This window comes from Canis lupus, chromosome 10 (genome assembly GCF_003254725.2).
Source record: "Canis lupus dingo isolate Sandy chromosome 10, ASM325472v2, whole genome shotgun sequence".
In the NCBI taxonomy this organism is placed as follows: domain Eukaryota; kingdom Metazoa; phylum Chordata; class Mammalia; order Carnivora; family Canidae; genus Canis; species Canis lupus.
The window spans coordinates 8,635,187-8,655,652 of NC_064252.1; the positions used below are offsets into that span (position 1 = coordinate 8,635,187).

General features: G+C 40.3%; 1 protein-coding gene across 4 annotated transcripts in view; it reads left to right on the plus strand.

The window, feature by feature from the left end:
* HMGA2 (high mobility group AT-hook 2) overlaps positions 1-20,466 on the plus strand; it is a 145,488-nt gene that overhangs the window by 16,512 nt on the left and 108,510 nt on the right. The window contains exon 4 of one of the 4 annotated variants that reach the window (XM_049115131.1): positions 8,229-9,879. The exons of 1 other annotated variant lie outside the window; for it this stretch is intronic. In XM_049115131.1, the coding sequence (XP_048971088.1) occupies positions 8,229-8,492 (264 nt within the window). In that variant the 3' untranslated portion in view covers positions 8,493-9,879. Of the gene's footprint in view, positions 1-707; positions 1,163-1,311; positions 2,840-8,228; positions 9,880-20,466 lie in introns of those variants that run through there. 2 more of the 4 variants (XM_049115132.1, XM_049115133.1) reach the window with 2 other exon arrangements.

Consider the following 20,466-nt stretch of genomic DNA (forward strand, 5'->3'; position numbering starts at 1 on the left):
TGGTGAGACCATTTGAGATCTCTCTTAACAAACTTTCAAGCATTACACACTGTTGTTAACTATAATCAGCATGCTGGATCCCCAGACTTTATAACTGAGAGCTTGTGTCCTTTGACCAACATTTCCTTACTTCCCCCACCCTCCACTCCTGGCAACCACCATTCCACTCTCTGTTTCTGTAAGTTTAGGGTTTTTTTAGATTCCACCTATAAGTGATCTCATACAGTATTTGTTTTTCTCTGTCTAACTTATTTCCCTTAGTGTGATGCCCTCAAGTTCCATCCAAGCCAGTGGCGGCATTTTCTTCTTTCTTGGTTGAGCAATACCATCCAATATTCTTTCTCACGGTTGAGCGATATGACACACACACAGACCACATCTTCTTAAACACTCATCTGTAGGTGGACACCAAGATTGTTTCCATGGCTTGCCTCTTAGCTGGTCTTTCTACCTTTTATCTGTTCTACCTTTAGGGTATCCTATAATGTTCACTAGTCACATCTGTAGATTATAGTCATGTCACTGCTCTTAGAAACTCTCTGTGGCTGCACAGCTAACACTGAATTAATTACACACTGCCCTAGCTCTTTAAGGTCCCCACAGTTCACACTCACCTATCTTTATGGGTTTATTTCCCACCACTCATCTTTACACAGCCCATGTTTCAGCCAAGGACCTATGTGTTGTTGTTTGTTTGTTTTTTCCAGTGGTTCTTGCTTGTTTAAGGGAGATATGGATTCCAGGCATTGGATCATTTTGCTGAATAAGAATCCCGTGTGAGGCATCCACCATAAAAACTTGCTTTCTGGGACTAACTGGGTCATCCTCATTGACTATCGTGATTTCTAATTTTTACTGGCTGTGAGAATGGAAAATATTGTGTAGTGAATGTTACAACTCCCTGATTTGGTCCCCAAAGAAAAGTTGTTCTACTAGTAGAGGAAATAAAAGGAAATTGTGTATTTTTTCTAGACAGTGCGTTTCCTCTTTGCTTGTATATATTCTGTTGGGTAAGTCTGCAGCCAGTCACAGCGAGGCATTCAGTACAGTGGCATTCTTTGCTGGAAAGCCTGTGCTAAGGAAATAAATTATTGCATTTTCCATAGGAAATGGGCTTGTACTTCATCGTAAGTTCAATTCTTTCCAACATTGTCGTTCACCGATTTCTTTGTATTAGAGATATATTTTTGAACTGACTAGATTTACTAGGTATGTGGTCTAAAAGCCAAATTTCTCCCCCTTTATTCTTCTGAGCTGTTTTGTTTTTAAAGTTCTTTTCACTTTTAAAAAGATGTCTTATAAATTTTACAGTGTCATGTAACAGACCTGGAAAAAAATCTCTACTGTGTAACTGTCTCATCTGATGTGACTGGAACCAGCAGTTGGTAGGTTACTCAAGAGTTGATTAACCAAAAGTACATATGTAGATGTGGGGGAGAAACTTGCATCAGTCTTGCTTTGGTGAGGGAATGGACCATCGGCTAATCCAGTGAGTATATTAACTGGATTTTGATTAAAAGCACTTACTTCTGTTGTTTCCTTTATTCTCCTTTTAAACATATTTTGGGTGGAGGAGGCTAGAGGTTAAAGGAAGGAGAAAGAAGTGGGACCTAAACTTTCTCCTTAGAGTTTTATAGGTGGGAGCTCAAGATCTGGATTCAGATGACTTGGGTTCAAATTCTGGCCCATTGCTTGAATAACTGTGGAATCTTGTGCCAATTACATTTCCAGTTTCCTCATCTCTAAAAAAATAGTAAGAGAGGCACATTTTTCACAGTTGTTAGAGACATACATTTCTCATACAGAGATGTATCATGCATGTGGGATGCCTGAGTGGCTCAGCCTTCGGCTCAGGTTGTGATCCCTGGGTCCTGGGATCGAGTCCCGCATCGGGCTCCCCTGGGGAGTCTGCTTATCCCTCTGCCTATGTGTGTGTCTCTCCTAAATAAATAAATAAAATCTTAAAAAAAAGAAAATCATGCATACAAAGGGCTTAATAAAAGGCACAGCCTGTGCAAACGTTCAATAAATGTTAGGTACTATGATGAATTCTACTGTACATTTTCATGTAGTTACTACCGACCGCCTAAACCCTACTTACTTACCCAGTAGTCACACACATGGGGGGAGGTGACAGTCATGCATCAAACTGCCCAAGAACCCTTGTGGTATCATGTCTTTAATGTACTTGTGCTCAATATCATCAAGTTTAAGAACTGCTGATAAATAATACTAAGGTACATTTGAAATCTATTTTCAGTTAAGTTATAGCAGCTTATAAGCCTTTCTTCTAATTGTAGAGATTTGGTGTCACGCGTTGTCCATCAGTTTGAAAAGTATGATTCCTTGTGTGTGTCTCAAAATGCACATACAGAGATGTGTTGGTTTCTTGGAACCTCCATAGAATCCCATTACTCAGTCCTGCTAGTTGAAACAAGGCATTTAGTATTTGCCTTTCTCAGTTTTTGCCTAGGAAGGGAGCTCATCGCGTAACAGACATAGTGATGGAAAATAGTTGGAAAAAGGTCTAGACAATGGAGTGAAGGCTCCAGAAGATGTGAACCTGGAGGATGAAAGGCTCCATCCAGGTGTTACTTAGGGAAGCACCTAGTGCTTCTGGAGGAAAAGAAGCAAAGACATAATAATAATAAAGAATAAAGCAGTGGGAACAAAGATGTTTGTCGGGGTTTTGTTTTCAGAATATCTTTATGAGAAAAGAAATTGGCAACAGAAGAAAGGAAGTATACCCCCAATATGAATTAATGGTTTGTAAAGAGAGAAAAAAAAAAACCCTCTGGAGATACTGAGATTGACCTAGAAACTGAACCAACGACTAGTTGCTGAAGCTTAACTTCTGATTGGTCACTAACGAAGCCCCGCTGGGTTGTTTTTTTTTGGCGGGGGGGAGGGGGGCGGGGGGGGCAGGGGTGCAGTACACAGATTTAAAAAAAATTTAAATATGCATTTCCATCTCTTTTGAGGAGGCAGTTGTCTTTTAAGAGCTTGTGATGCACAGGAAAGTGATGTAATTTCAGCTGTTGGTCAGACATGTGAGCATTCTAGATAGGCAACAAAGGCTTTTTGTTTTTTCAAGTTTGAAGAAATCTAGAAACTTAAGTGATGATATGAAGATCAAGTACAGGAAATTAAATCAGCATAAAACCTATTACAAACTAGACTGATTAAAACTCTTTGGATTTCTTCTAAAGATCCCAAGCATTAATGCATTGAGGAACCTGGAAATCTGATGTTGAAGCTCAAACATTAGGTTTTCATTTCCATTACTTTTCCCCTCCAGATGTTTGTTCCTTTTTTTTTTAAACTTTTAGCCATTTGTAATTTAACACTTGCTTTGTTTAAACTGAAGTAGAACTTTGATGTTTAGAAAGAAATATCCAATAATGCATATTGCAGATAATTGTAACTTTTTATGGGAGTCAGAGGGGAAGAAATGACTTTGATATAACATCAAGAACTGCTAATGGAGTGTGTGGAGGCAAAACCATTTTCCCTTAGAAACTTGTAGTAATAACGTGCACTAAAAAGTGGAGATGTTCCCCTGCAAGCACATGGTTCTTTGATATGTGCTCCGTAATTTAAAAATGTGTCTTCCGATTCATGTAATGTATTTAAAATTGGTAAGCCGTGTTTTCTGAAATGGTCTCCTTTGCCATATTTTCTGATAAAAATGGAGTATTTTGCAAAACTCTAGTAGAATTCTGTGGGAGAAAAGTGACTTAAACTTTGTTTTCTCTTTTAATTGCTTACTGCAAAATTTACTAAAATGACTCTTTAAAAAATGCAAGATTAAATATAAAAGTACTAAGAAATAAATCATGCTCTGAAGGCAAGAATTGGATTTGATCGTTAATACTTTGATTCAAAATGGACCTCCTTTTTTGAGTATTGAAATGCTATTCTTAATTATTCTGTTAAATGAGGTCTTTCAAAAAAGAAGTCGATCACCTGCCCTCTTTTGTCCTGCGGTTCAGTTGGCAGTTGGGCAAGGCCAGCCTCCTCCATCAGATCCTGACTGTTCAGGACCAGACAGTCATTGGCCCCCAGGTCTACCGCTCAGGTGATGCCACCACAGGTCCACAAAAACCATGTGGTCTTATCAAACATAATCAAGGAAGAACATATTTTTGTCCCACTTGTGATTGAGGGACAAATTAAAGACAGGAGATAGTTCAGATAAATGTCCTGTTTCTCTACACAAAATAATCAGCTCAATAAAATCCTGTCTAAGACAGTTATCCCAATTCCACTCTAAGCAAGTGTCAGGTGTTATGGAATTCACAGAATATGAAATTATACGACAGTAAAGGTATTTAATGGGATCGAGTCCTGCATCGGGGTCTCCGCAGAGAGCCTTGCTTCTCCCTCTGCCTATGTCTCTGCCTCTCTGTGTCTCTCCTGAATAAATAAATAAAATCTTATTTAAAAAAGGGGGGGGTATTTAAGACTTTATCCATACCACCATATATGCATATTTACTTATGCCTCCCCCAAATTGAGTGCTTATGGATGGCAGTATATATTTCTAAAATATTAGAAATTCTCACGATGTATATAAATAAAATCAATATGTTATATATGTCTCTGTGTGTGTGCATGTGTGCATACATTTTTTTACTAGTCAGCATGGGTGAAACTAGTCAACACTTCAAGAAAACATGTTTATTCTGTTTTTAACGGTGGTATCTGCCTTCAAGATTTTTTTTTTTAATCCAGGGCTTCCTTAGTCTAAACTCTTAATATTTGACACAACTATTTAATCACTTTGGGCAGAATTTCAATTTGATGGGATTTAATCAAGCCTACTGTCTCTACTTTGGACTGAAATAAGGACTTCTGTGTTTTGATGAGCTGAATACCTTTGGGCAGGTTGCTTGGTTTACCCCTGCTTTTTCTCCTGTTTAAGTGCATGACAGGAACATTCTATCTGTAACTAATGGCTTTCTAGCATTTAGGGTTGTAAAACACAAGAACCTTATTGCAGCAGCCAACTCTGTTACCGAGGGACTGATTATTGAGTTTGTAGATGATCCAGCCTCCTGTCTCCTTTGCTTTGTTTTTCTTGCACCCCCTGCTGCCTGCCCTGCCATTTCACTACTCATTTCACTACTCATTAGCACCTCCACCAGATGGGGGGGCAGGGCCAGAAAGGGGGTCAGCGCCAGTAAAAGACTTGGTGGGGAAAGAGGCAGGGAGTAATGGCAGCCATAAGGTTTTCAGATTATCTGTCGATTTGATAGATCCAGGCTACCCAAACTCCATCCTCAGGGGTAATCCAACGTAGTCACGACACTGAAATTTGCTTTGCACTCATTATTTATTCTCGTAATAAATGTGATTTTGGAAGCATGATATCTTTTTTTAGGATGTTGTGGGAAGCCAAAGTCTCTTCTTAAATATTTCCTCAGTATCAGTGAGTGGCTGCAAATCAGGCCTTTGCCCCCTGTTCGGATTCAGAAGAATTGCATTAAATCTACTCTTATATTAGACTAAGGTGGTGGAATGAGGGTTCTAACATTCAGGGAGAGGGAGATTGCTCTACGATGCTCAAAGAGTCCTGCCTGTATGTGAGAAGATCATATAGCTAACCCGCGCCCTATGGCCAAGAGCAGCCTGTCATTACTCTGTGCTGTGGTTCCAATGCATTAACCCAGAAAATGCACTTTGAGTGTCTCCTTGAACATAGTGTCCTCCAGGAGGCTAAGCATGTAAGATGAACAACACAGACATGCAAGAAATTGCTTGGACCCTCTGTTTTTGGTTTTGTTTTTGAGAAAGAGAGAGAGAGAATGTGTGCATGCCTGCATGAGTGGGCAGGAGGGGCAGAAGGAGAGGGAGACAGAGTCATAAGCAGGTTCCACACTCAGCTCAGAGCCTGATCTCACCACCCTGAGATTATGACCAAAAATCGAGTGATCATGAGCCAAAAATCAAGAGTGAGACACTGTTTTGGACACTGTTTTGTTCACTTAACTTGTTCGGTTACTTCTCTCTTACTTGACCAAACCACTTAAATCCCAAGGCTCCAATGGCAAGATGCTTTGATTCTTTAATTTTCCATTTATCTAAATATTTTCCTAAAATCTTCTGACAGTGTCATGGATCAAGCCCTGTGGTAGGTCCTGGGGTTGTCAAGACCAACAATATAGATGGGAGCTGCTGCTACTTACAGTCTGGGGAACCAAAGAGGAAAACCCAATGCCAGCCCTTTCGATTCCTACTCTGTGCTTTGGATGCTGTGAGGCTAAATTAAATTCCCGTTTTCAAGTATTTGGAGCTCTTCAGGATCTAACAGTCCTTCCATAGAAGAGATTGTGTTGCTTTCCAAATCCTAATGTCACTCTATGTCATTATTTGAAGATATCTTTACATATCATCGCTGAATTAATGGTACCAGTGGGCCCGGGGTGACATTCTCTCATTATCAGCACAGGAGCTATCCAAGCTAATATCGAATGAACACATATTTGATCTCTCAAAATAGTGGGTCCTATTTTATCTGGTTAGTATAGGTTTAAAAAGATAGGTACTAAATTGTCAGAAATCAGATTTCTGATTCCATGTCCCCAAGAAGGAGAGGAGAAGGAACCAGAAAGATCAGGATAATTCTATTGGGCCACCACGTCAACATACATTGCTCTAATTTTTACTCTTTGTGCTGATGATTTACGTGTATCAAGCAACTTTCAAATCACTTGGTGTCAAAGCGATTAATTGTATATTTTAATATTTCTGGATCTTGCTACTCTCTGTATTTAAAAACGAGCTCTTGAAAGTGGAAAGCATATCATATTTATCCTTTTACCCTTAGCACCTGGGACCTAGGAGGGAATTCAGCGGAGTGATTAAAAGCTCAGACTGCCTGCATTCAGGTAGCAGCTTTATCAAGGCAGGTGACCCACTGTCACCAGTTTCTTGTGTGTAAAACAGAGGGCAGTTGTAGTTTTCACTTCACAGGAGTATTTTGTAAGAATTCAATGAGAAGCCATCAAAAACCTTTGTTCACCATGTGGTAGGCATTCAGTAGCTCACAGTTGTTGGTGTTAGTACCGTGTCAGGCCCATAGCAAGACTTCATCATAAATGTCGACTGAATGGGATGATGGTATTTCTTTACTGCGTATAAACCACGGGTTTTGAATGTTTATTTTCCAGTATGAATGTGGATTTGAATTGCAATCTTTGTCTTTTTTAATCTGACGATTCATATTTTCAAAGAAGCTACAAAGGGGTTAACAGTACAAACCAGAGGTGTCAAGGCAGTGTTTGTACTAATTTCAAATTCCAGGTTATGCTTTCCCACTGAAGAAGTGAACCGTGAGTCTCTATCACCCAGGCCGATACAGACGTTGAATGCCTTGCCCTATATTAATCTTTCCATTTCCTCATTCCTGGAAATAGCATTCGACTTTCCAAAATAGACTCTAGTCCCGTACCTCAAAGAATTTCTGTCCCAGCTTTGGCTCATCAGAAAAACAGAAGAAAGAAAAAAAGAGAGAAAGAAAGAAAAACAGAAGAAAGCTTTGTTGGCAAAACCTCACAGAATAATTTTCTCAGGTGGCTTCAAATTTTTTTTTTCTACATAAACTTAACTTTAACCTCCTGTGTCCCATGTCCTTTGCTCCTTTTAGTGTTGACGTGAAAGTAAGCAAAAGAGGAAAATCAGTTAATAACTGTTTGTTTCTTTGACTTCTTTTGGAGGCATTTTGAAGCACTTCTTTCCAGGGGGCATTCTGAAGGGGCGTTTTGAAGCACCCCACAGAAAGCTGAGGGGTTTACAGCTAAGGATTCATTGGTGGGTAGGGTTGCGGGGGATCTAATACCCTGGGTTTCACATCACTAGGGGTAAGGACCCCACAGTCGGAATAATAAAGGTAGCAATGTCGCATAACTTAGAAGTTGAAGCATTAACATTACCAATAAAGGAAGTGCAGGCCTGCCAAGTTTCCAGATAATCCAAATATTTCCAATCTTGAGGGAGCACCCTATTACGGAACCTGTGCGGAGGAACAGGGAATCCTAAGATGTTAGTGGATCGTGTTCTCTAAAGTACCCTTTGCCTTGCAGTCTTTTATTTTATTCACTGTTCCAAGTGATGCTGATGTCCGAGGAGACGTGTACCGGTGGGTGTCAGAAGCTGATCCTACAGGATAATTCCCTTCTTACAGGATCTCAGGGCCTACATTTTCTTTCTTGCCTTTATTCTTGTAGATGGCCCAACCTCAGTGTCCTTTAACGTCCCTAATGGAAATGGATGAAGCCTGGCTGTCAGTTGATGGCGTGGAGGGGGTGCGTGTGACCATCTCTGTGCTCCTCCCCAGCCCCTGGCCCCTGCTCCCGAGGCTGGCCTTCGTGTGCTCCTTAGGACTTGGTCGGCAAGAATTGGATGGGCCATGTGCCATCATACTGCCCATCCTGGAACATTTTCATTCTCCTGTGCTCTTAGTCCATTTCAAATTTCTTGCTCAGGAGTAAATAAAGTTTGACGTTTTATCCTTTATCCCCCTTTCTTATCTTTGGACCATATATTTCCTTTATGTGTTGGGTGAAAGTGAACTCGTTCCCAGCCCTAAAACGCCCCCTTTGAATTCCTTGCATAGCAATGGGATAGAGTTTAATGACGTTCTGTTTGGATTTGCCATATACAGCATGCTCGTCTCCAGGCTACCAAACCACGGCAGTGGTGCATCTTGTGGTGTTTTTTGTTTGTTTGTTTTTGTTCTGTTTTGTTTTGTAAGTAATGCTCTTCTTCCAGGGGTAGCTGACTTTTTTGTGGACATTAAAATTTATCCACGAACCAGTCAGGCTTAGGATTTTGTGTGTTGCTTTACCTTTACCTTGATGAGCTACACAAAAGCCGTTTAAAAATCTTTAATTTTTTCTTTTTTTTTAATAAATTTATTTTTTATTGGTTTTCAATTTACCAACATACAGAATAACACCCAGTGCTCATCCCGTCAAGTGCCCCCCTCAGTGCCCGTCACCCATTCATCCCCACCCCCCGCCCTCCTCCCCTTCCACCACCCCTAGTTCATTTCCCAGAGTTAGGAGTCTTTATGGTCTGTCTCCCTTTCTGATATTTCCCACCCATTTCTTCTCCCTTCCCTTCTATTCCCTTTCACTATTATTTATATTCCCCAAATGAATGAGAACATATAATGTTTGTCCTTCTCCGATTGACTTACTTCACTCAGCATAATCCCCTCCAGTTCCATCCACGTTGAAGCAAATGGTGGGTATTTGTTATTTCTAATGGCTGAGGAATATTCCATTGTATACATAAACCACATCTTCTTTATAAAATCTTTAATTTTCAAAAAAAAATCTTTAATTTTCTAAACAATAAAACGGTGACTTGGTCTAATACACAGTCTTAATCTGCTTTGCCTTTAAGTCACCAATCTCACTTCATATCAACTAGGACTCTTTTCAGTTGTTAACACCTATGGGAACAAAACTGCTCTATTATCTAACTTGCATTGTCGAAACCTCTTAGGGGTTCCTAAGTATTCACAGAGAACTGATTCATGCCCTTACAGTAAGTATCACGTTGTTTCCTGCTATGATGAAGCCAGTGAGCTTTTATGTTCAGTATGTACATTATGGGATTAATAGGATGTCCAATGTACCTAGATTATGTAGTTTGAGAAACTTTGGCCATATGTAATCACAAGTATGAAGAATTCTCTTGCCACTGATTTTTTTTTCCTTTGGCTCAAAAGGAGTTTTCTGCCCAGGATTGTTATGACGTGATATGTATCCATTATTGATATTTTCTATTATTTTAAGTAATTATGTTACAATAAAACTTCAGTGCCCCAGGTTGAGAAGCTGATGTTCTCTCCCCTTGAGGCAAACGCAACTTCGAAAATTTAGGTGTCCTATTTTGTGGTTTTATCTTTCTCTAGAATTTTTGAGACAGAGAAAATGTTTGTATTTATTTACTCTCAATCTCAAAACTATCTTTGGTAGAAACTCTCTTTATGTATGAGGAAAAGGTGTCTAGAAAGATGTCATGAGTACCCTTGGTAGTGGTGTGCAAATTTATTTATTTATTTATTTATTTATTTATTTATTTATTTATTTATTTATTTTTTTGGTGTGCAAATTTAAACACCCTGCCTGTCACAGGAGGGTCTTATATTCAACATATATCTCCTTATACATATATATATATTTTTGGATATAAAGTCATTGCTGTCTTTTTTTTTAAAGTTTAGGTTTATTTATTTATTATTATTTTTTAAGATTTTATTTATTTATTCATGAAAGACACACGGAGAGAGAGGCAGAGACATAGGCAGAGGGAGAAGCAGCCTCCTTGCAAGGAACCTGATGTGGGACTTGATCCTGGATCCTGGGATCATGCTCTGAGCCAAAGGCAGACAGACGCTCAAGCACTGAGCCACTCAGGCACCCCTGTCTTTACTTTTTAAATATTACAAGACAAAGATTTTTAACTTAACATGAAAAATTCACACTTTTATTTTGAGAAAAAAGTTAACTTTTCACACTAACAGAACAAGATTAAAAGTAAATTTCTTAAAAATTATCCAGAAAAATAATAAGATTTATGGTACGTTTCTGGCCCTAACATACACAACAGGCCATAGGCAGGTGCAGCTTCGGTGCTCTCCTGTTCAGGGGCAGGCTCACTGCCTGCTTCTTTTCCTTCTTTGCTTCTCTTAGATTTTTTGTGCTTATGTCTCCTGTGACTGTCTCCTTCTTCACTTTCATGGCTGAAGTCTTCAGTCCTTCTCGTGTGTTGTGTGGTGACAGAAAACATCTGGTATGTCCCTCTTCAGAATAATTCTTCTTACTTGGGGCGGTGTAAAGCATACACACTTTGGGTCCGAGCAGATCTGGGTTTGAGTCTGGTAACCAGCCTTAAGCCATCATTGCCTCTCTGAGTCTCAGAGTCTTCTTTGGTGAAACACAGCTGATAATCTTTCCCTTGCAGTTTTAGCTAAAGTGCCCAGTTCCTAGTAAATGCTCAAAATACGGTATCTTGTATCATTAGTGTCAAAATCTGCGAGAATTCATGGAGTCAGCTTTTTCTTTTCCCCATGGTAACATTCCCAGGTATTTCCGACTTTTTCCTGCTTTTCTAATCTAGTAATCTTGGTTCTATACAAAACTTCAGATGGTATCGTAGATGGAACGCTAGGTTTGCAATGGAAGGTCCAGCTGACCTGTTTTCTGAGTTAATGAATTTGTAACTGTATGTCCTTGGATAAGTCACTTAACACCCGTGAGCCTGTTTGCTCATATGTAAGATGGAAATGACAAGTATCAGATGTCCTGTGGCTTCTTCTCTGGGTTTCAGTTAGAATAACGTAAGGAAGTAGTTTATGAGTCACAAAGCACCATGCAGTCATAAGGTGATAGCAGTACATATAATCAGCAGTTAAATGTAATACTTCATAATAGGGTGAATGAAATTGTTTGTTGTTCATAGAACTTTTAAAACTTAGGCCACCATCTTTAGCCTCACCCTTGTTCTACATAGCAATTAGGAGGCATTTGCTCTTTTTTTATTTCCATTTTCATCTGCTCTTACGGTGGGAAGGCTAAAGCGGGCAACCTTCAGCTGTATAATGACACAAGTTAAAGCAGTTCAGACAGTAAACAATTAAACTTGTGTGCAGAGAGGGTGAGCCAATGAGCAGTGTTGGGTAAGGTGAAGAGGGGGTCGGGTGATCAAAGTGTAAATAAAGGGGTGAAGCATCCCCGGAGGAGATGCACAGGAAAGATGTCTTAAGTGATGGACATTAAAGGAGAGGATTATAGACCCATGTCACTGCCAAGTTCCAAACAGAAGAACGGCATGCTTCAAAACCTACTTGAGTGAGAAGGGAACTTTGGGACCTGGAGGATTGCTCACGGTGGAAGTGACCTTGGAGCTTACAGTGAGCCTGGGCCGTAGAGGACAATCCATTTCTGCAGCGATCCAATCTAAGGAGGGAGGTTATCTGGTAGACTGACCCGTGGGGAGTTGAGGATGTGGTGTTGGAAGAAACCATTAGGAACGCCAAGCACCTCAGCTGTGAGGGCACAAGCCATGAGGACCGTCCAAGAGTGTTAAAATTGAGAGGAAAGAAAGTAGAGTGGACATAGTAATATTTAAATGAATATTTATGTGTTGTTTTCTTAAAAAAAACCAATCTATTGAATATCCAGTTAGCATTTATAGAAGAAGCTTTCCTCCATATTTGTATCATACTGATTTTAGTTTTGTGGCGTCAGTTTGGCTTGGTTTTATGTTTAATTACGGGGATGAAAGAACTCAAGTTTGGGTGGTAGAGAATGGATTTTGGTGAACCATTCCTGTTGATTATGTTACGTGTTTCTATATTCCAGTAAAATTAGCCACAGTGATCCAGCTGTCCATTTGGGATTTGTAGATGCTGCTTTCCTAGGGCCCTTTCCTCCATGGCTGTCTGTGACCTTAGCCACTGAATCATGTAATCGTTTTTGGCCTCCTAAGTCAGTGATTCTGAGTGGGCAGAGTGGTAGTGTGATGTCATGTCTGGGGCATGAGCCTGTACCCTCACCACACACGGGTCCCACCCTTCCTGGTCTAGGCAGCTCAATACACAGTGCTTGGCACATAGTGAGTGCTCAATAAATTTAGTTGCTTTTCCTGTCTCTCTCTGGACCTCAAATAGGAATATCCAAATTTGAGAACACCACCATGGCATTAGGTTCCCCAATTAAAATCCATAGTGAGAGCTGAGGCAGATGTGTGGGAATGCAGTTCCAGACTCCAGTTAATCTACAAAAGATGATTACGCTGGTTTGCGGCTAGGCTTCCCATGCTCATGAATCATAATAAAATCTCTTACGGGGTTAATGACTTTTAACTTCATGCAAAATTGGTAAACTGTGTGTAATATTGTGACGTTCGAAAGTGTTCAGTATGAAAAACAGTCGATGGGGGTACATGTGTTAGAGATACTTTGCGTTCTCCCAACATTGTTTGGACTTTATTGACCTCCCTTCTTCCCCCGTGAAAAAAGATCAGAAGGAAGGCCTTCCACATTGTTTCCAAATTCCTAGATAGGGAAAACATCAAACTAGAAAAGAACCTTTTGATAACCTTCCACAGCCATATTTTTTTTTAAATAAAAACGTTTGTTTCTTGCCCTTTCCCTGGTAGAGAGAAAAATTCGACTCCCTTACTTTCTTCCTCTCTTCTTTACTCCCAACTCCAGCAAATACAGCCTCATCTTTCTTTCCAATTCCTATAATTATAAATTCCTTTGCAGGAATTTATATGGTAAGAAGTTATACAGAACAGTCCCTCTTATGCTTTGCCCAATTTCCCCTCAGTGGTGGTATTTTGTAAAGCTGTAGTAGAAAATCTAGAGTCTCAACTAGGATATTACATGAACACAGTCCACCTCTCATCCTCCCGTATTCCTCTGTTTGTGTGTACTCGTGTGTGTGTGTGTGTGTGTGTGTGTGTGTATTAAGTTCTATACAGTTTTACCCCCGTGTGGATTCCCGTATGACCACCAGACGTGTTCTCTTCTAAGACTGTAGGTTACTTGAGAGCGTTCGACACATCCTGTGATGACAGACATTACGCATCTTCTCTTCTAAGCACGCACAACCTTTTTGTGGCTGTAGGAAGGTGGAGAGTGGAAATCTGGCCCCTGGTTCCTGTCTGTGGCTATGTAGTTACTCTTTCACATTCCCTCATTAGAAAGGACTGCTGGCCCAGCCAAAATCATAGGTGGGCTTGGCACACAGCTAACTATTTGCCTGGAGTAACTTATGCTTTTGTACTATGTGAAGAGGTCTGCCAATTTCAGAGGCCAGGAAGCAAAGAGTTGGCCTCGTAGGGTAACACACCTGCTTTTCCTGAGGCCACATACAACAACAGGCTGATCTGAGTACCTGTTTGTCCTCCTGGGATATATTGAAACATGTCTCCAGAGTCCTGAAGTTGTGGATAAATACTTTTCTCCCTCTAGAAATCCATTTCACACAGACTTTGTCCATGAGAACAGATCTTCATTGGGGAAATGTCCTGTTAATTGTGCTTTGGCTCTCTGGCCCAGTCTCTAGAACGAACTGCAGTAGAATCCTGTTATCCTGAGACCTATAGGAATATCCACATTTGAGAATGCCGCAATACCATTAGGTTCCCCAACTTAAAAATAAAAAATAAAAATTGCCACTGACACACACACACACACACACACACACACACACACAGAGCAAAGTTGTGCTGAGGTGCAAACACTGGCAGATGGCTAAGCTGCCTCACCAGCCGAATATCTCAGTCATGTACTCCAGTCTGAGAAACACTGGATTTACAAATAGTTCAAGCTATAAATATTAAAATTTGAGAATGACAAAGGTCCACTGCGTTCTACTAGTCACTCCTGGAATCTGAGTGTTTGATTAGATGGTCACGTTCTGAGGATGATGATGATGGTGGTGATGATGATGATGTTTGAGCATAATACCCAATGAGCAACAAGCTGTAAATCTGATCGCCCTGGATCCTTCTGGAGAACAGGTATCACATATTTGTTATCACTGTTCTGTTGAATCCTAAATCCCAACTCTGCTTTGGCATTTAAAGCACTTCTTTTCCTCTTTGGACTAAGACATCCCCTATTGGCACTTCAAAACGTCATGATTCACAAGTAACACTCTTTATTTCTGATGGTAACAATTATTTAAACTGAAATTACTTTTATTTTTTTAAGATTTTATTTATTCATGAGAAACACAGAGAGAGAGGCAGAGACACAGGCAGAGGGAGGAACAGGCACCCTCTGGGAGGGAGCCCGATGCAGGACTCGATCCCAGGACTCCAGGATCACTGCCTTGGGCTGAAGGCAGGCGCTAAACCAGTGAGCCACACAGGGATTCCTCGTAAAATTACTTTTAAATCAGCTGGAGACATTTTGAGAATCCGGGAAGCTCAGAAAAACTATATATTAAAAAAATTGTAGAAGAATATCAGGACAGGCGGCTCTGAGTTCTATGGCAAACTTCCCTTGGGCCTTACTTGATCCAAATAAATGTGGTCAAGCTGCCAGTGTGGCCGTGGACGTGGCAAATGAAAGCCTGTCCTGTCGTCTTCCACTGATGCCTTGTCCAAGCTCGGCCAAAATAGTGATTTTTTTGTAGGTCTGAAAATGTTGGCCTATTTGGGGCTTTCTGTGCCCAACAGTAACCCTAGACCCAGATGGGAGATTATGCAGTTGAATTCCCTCATATTCTGCAGGTGACAAAATGAAAGTCGAGAACACTTAGGTGTCCAGTTCAAGGTCACACAACCTCATCAGCTACAAGACCCAGGTTTCCTGACTCCTAGTACATGGCTTTTCCACTCTCGGGAGCAGTTTCCCTGTCACCCTACCAGTCTTTCTTGGCTTTTCATTTGTGATGTTGACAGTTCTTCTAATGAACCTCTTCCTTCAGAAGCTGGAATTGCTTCCTGGGGCTGCTGTAACCAAGTACCATAAACTTGGGTGCCTTAACCCGACAGAAATTTATCCTCTAACGGTTCTGGAAACCAGAAGTCTGAAATCAAGGTGTTGGCAGGGACGTGCTCTCTCTGAAGGCTCGAGGAGAATCTGTTCCATCCCTCTTCCTTGGCTTCTGGGGCTGCTAGTAGTTCTTGATGTTTCTTGGCTTGCATCACTCTAATCTCTCCCTCTGTCATCAGATGATACTCTTCCTGTGTGTCTGGATGTCTCCTCTTCTGTAAAAAGGACTCCAGTCATAATGGATGAGGGCCTACCCGAACGACCTCATCTTAACTCAGTTGTAGCTGCAGAGACCCTATTTCCAAATAAGGCCACATTCATAGATACACAGGGGTTAGGACTTCAGCATTTGGGGGCGGGAGCGGGGAGGAGGCCCTTAATTCTCAAATCATTTTTAGAACCAGGCAGGTATTCGTAACACACAATGAGAACCCACAGTGAATTTCATTACTTGTAAAAGCATCATATCCAACATTTGTAGTTTGTTACAATAACACATTGAAAAGATTTATAGACTGTTTTGGGTGTGATTTTTGGATTAATTCCCTACTTTGAAACCATTTGTGAGGCTCTGTTTATTTAAAGGAGGGAATGAATAGACCTGAAAACACCTAATTTTCATTTTCATCTCAGACTGGAAGCCAGTACATCTGTAGGGTTTGTTTTTTGGGTTTTGTTTTGTTTTGTTTTTTTGGTTTTGTTTTGTTTTGTTTAGAATTGAAAACTAGATCACAGAACACACAATGCTATATTTATCATTTTGATCATCGGTTATTAGATGCTTGTTTGCATGTGCTTAAGCCTCTAGCCAAGATAAAAAAAAATTTTAAAAAACTATTGTGGTAATAGAGTCTAGAACAAATGTTTGCTGTGTAATATTTAATGGTATGTGTACAGTTTTCAAGTTGAAACTTAGAAAGAAATCCTATCCTCAACTGCATGCATTTACCTACACTTCACTAGTCGAATATAATTATTTGCTTTTAGAAATGGGCTTCTTGACCTCATTCTCTTTGATCAGCTTGGGAGGAAATAAATGTCCATATAACCTTAATTTGTACCTTTTTTAAAAAAAAATATTTTTTACCCAAGTAATGGGAATGGATGTCGTGTCTTTTATTAACTTTTATGTACGTGATTCCAAATATCCTTTTAAATTAATGTCTTTTAGCTTCAAATATACTTCTTCCCATAAGGCTAGTCCCCATTTCCTATAATCTTACAGACCTAGGAGAACAATATTTTCCCTTCTGTCGTTTTGATAATTACGTCCTCTGTGCTCAGTGGTGGCCTATTAACTAACATGAATACTGTGGGCTTGCAAAATAGCCTCAAATTTCCATATATTGGAACTGTGAGAATTTTCTGTAATGGTGCTTTAGCAATAATGATGGAGGTGCAGGCATTTCCTGAGGATTAATGACCAGCTGGGAGGAACCAGTGGCCCTTGGCTCTGCCTCCCAGCCAGCCATTAATTCCAAGGAAATGTCTTTTGCTAAGATCGTTATTGCTATTACAAGCCTAAAATGGAAAAACATAATAGGCGTATGAGTTATTTTTATGGGTTGATGCAGTTTCCAATGGTATGTACTAATTCAAAAAAATGAATGTGTATACATACAATAGTAAGTCAGATTGTTTGAATCATCCCTCAGTATTCCATATGTTTTATGACTGACTACAGTTCTTGACCTTTACCACTCAAAAAAACAAAAATTTGATTCAGTAATTCCTACGTTGGCCCAAGGCTTAAAAGCGTTGTACTCAATGACATAGTTGGAAACACCAGTTTCTGTTATCAACTTCAAATGATATTCAGGTTTCATGTGTATTCTGAAGTGAAAAAAGTTTATTTCCCATTTTTGTGATAATAACTCTTCTGTTAGGATAAAGTGCCGCAAGAATATTGTTTTTAACCCTCTCATAATTTTGCTGTGCTTCTTTGATTTTTCTCTGTCACTTACATAACAGGCAGCCTTACATTTACACTTTTACACATTAAATCCATGAAAGAGCAATACACAGCTTAGTTACTCAACATTTCAGTAGGGTGTGTTTTATATATATTAAATATTGCAATAATGGGGAACCCTTTGACACAAAACACGCATGCGCACAAAAGTCCCATACATGAAGCCAAAGTGTCAAAACGTTGCCCATCATGTTCCTTTGTGATTTTTAAGAGAATAGTCCTTTTGCATTTCTGCTTCCAATATTAATCACCTAGCCTGTTCTATTGTGTTTTGTAGTTTTTTTTTAAGATTTTATTTATTTATTTATGAGAGACACACAGAGAGAGGCAGAGACACAGGCAGAGGGGGAGAAGCAGGCTCCCTGCAGGGAGCCCGACGTGGGACTTGATCCCTGGACCTGGGGATCATGCCCTGAGCTGAAGGCAGGTGCTCAACCGCTGAGCCACCCAAGTGCCTCCTTTCTATCGTTTTTATCTAAATTATTAACACAAATTATGTAGAAACAGTCTTAAAAGTCACAAAAGGGAAATCTTGACAATCCTGTAATATTGCCATCCTTGACCGTGGGGAGAAATGTAGACTGTATCACCCAGGCATGATGCCCGTGGGCCCTTTTTATCTATAATACCAGTTAGTGACCCCATGCTTACCAGCGTTCAGATATAGGCCATAGTTGGTGGAGGGTTTGAAAAATTATAGGACACAGGACGCCTGGGAGGCTCAGTGGTTAAGCATCTGCCTTCGGCTCAGGTCGTGACCCTGGGGTCCTGGGATCAAGTCCCACATCGGGCTCCCTGCGAAGAGTCTGCTTCTCCCTCTGCCTGTGTCTCTGCCTCTCTCTCTTTCTGTCTCTCATGAATAAATAAATAAAATGTTTTAAAAAATTATAGAATACAGATCTGTACCTAAAGAAATAGGAGTCAAGCTAAGAAGTCTTACTTTTCCAGCCTCATGTTCTTGTCTCACTTCTCTCCTCCTTCATCAGATTCACTTAGAGCCTCAAGCAGGTGTTCACTTGTGCGAATGTGTTTGCAGTCAGACTTTCCTGCTTTGTCTGAGGTCTTCAGGTGTCCCCCAGCCTGCCTCGGCCTTTCCCTCTCCTCGGCTTTTGACATCCACGAAGAGCTTAGATGTGCCTTTGCCTCTCAGACCTACCTACCTGTCAGCTTTCTTTCTCTGCTGTTGAAGGGGCCAGGATTCTTCTAGTTCTTCTAGAGCAACTGTCAAAAAGAACTTTCTGAGACGATGGAAATGTTCTGGATTTGTGCCACCCAATATGGTAGCCACCAGCCCCATGTGTTTACTTGAATACTTGAAGGGTGGCTAGGGTGTTTGAGGAGCTGAATATTTGGCTTTATTTCACCTTAATGAATTTGAGCTTAAATAGCCAAGTGTGGCTAGTGGCTACTGTCCTGGGTAGCACAGTCATCTTTGAATCCATTGTGTCCCTGCCTTCCCTCCTCTCTGTCCTTTTTACTGTTAAGTACCTTGTGTGATTCCATTCTAATTGCCACTTGCCCCTGGAGGAGACCTTAATGGCTTTCAACTCAGAAGTTTCCATATGCTGCCTTTGGTCTCTCGCCTAATACAACATGGCAAAAATCAACTAGCTCTTATACGGAAGGCTGTGCTTGGACCTGGAGCAAGTTGCGAGATGAAGAAAACATATTGCTTGTCCTCAAAGAGCTTATAGAATAGAAGGACCCTGAGTTTTCTGTGTGCCAGTGAGCAATTTGTGGTTCAGCAATAGCCCTGAGCAAGTCCTATGTGGGATTTTTTTAATGGTTTTGAGATGGGAGGTGTTATGAAAAAATACGTGATTTTATTTCTAAAGGGGTTAACTTTCAAACCATTTTTAAATAAGGTGCTTCATATAGTATAAACCGATTACCTCTCAAAATGTCACACTAGTGCCCCATGATGAAGATGATCAGATGTCATGTTTTTTGAGGACAGTCCCAGCGTATGCCTGTGCTCCAGTGTAACTACCAGTAGCACCCTCTTTCACTCCCCAGAGTGCCTTATTTGGGGAGGGCAAATTCTGTGATTACCCTACTTACACTCAGCCTTGTGGTCTCACACACACACCTTGTACTTCCCCTAATCTTGTTACGTTTGTGTTCTTTGGCCACTTCTAGATTATTCTTTCAGGTCATTTCTCTCTCTGGTCATTCCTCTGTTCATAAACTGCCAGTGCCTCCTCAATTAGTGACTGAGTAAATTACAAATTTTCCGGGTCACATAGATAGGACTAGTTAGCTCTCTGTTTACCATTTTCTTCACACACATATAGCCAAGCAAGTAAACTTCCCACCCCATCAACAGGACATTTTCATACCTTCGCTTTTCCCTACAGTTTCTTTCTCCCACTTTCAACTACGTAACATCTTCTTTGACCTTCCAAGTCTGGTTTTGACACCAGCTCTTTTTACGTAGTAGCTCCCAACTCCCTGAGTCAGATGCAGGCTGGCTCACCCCTGGAACATGAACACGTATTATTAGTGCCTTGCTCGCAGCATCATCCATTTTCTCTTGTCCTGGTAATTTCTGAACACTTTGTATCTTTGTTTACCAGTTTTGTAAGCTCCTTGAGAAGAGATACCTATGTGTTTTGCATTTCCTTCAAAATTGAGGATAGTGGTATACAGTAGTTGCTTAATACATGTTTGTTGAATGAAGGGAAAAAAGCATATGGTTAGGCTACATAGGTCATTCCCGCAAGATGATTTCTTAAAACTACGTAATTGCAGGCCAAAAAAAAAAAAAAAATTTGCACAGTATTATGTCATTAATTACTGTACCCTGAAGAGTTACTGTGGCTGCTAATCTCTTGGATCCAATACTTAGAGACATAAATATAAGTGACATTAGCACTGCTACTGTGTTCAATGAGATTACAAAAAAAGAAAGTACACTTAGAAGTAGATGTTGGAAAAATACCTTCAAAGACACCAAATGTAGAAA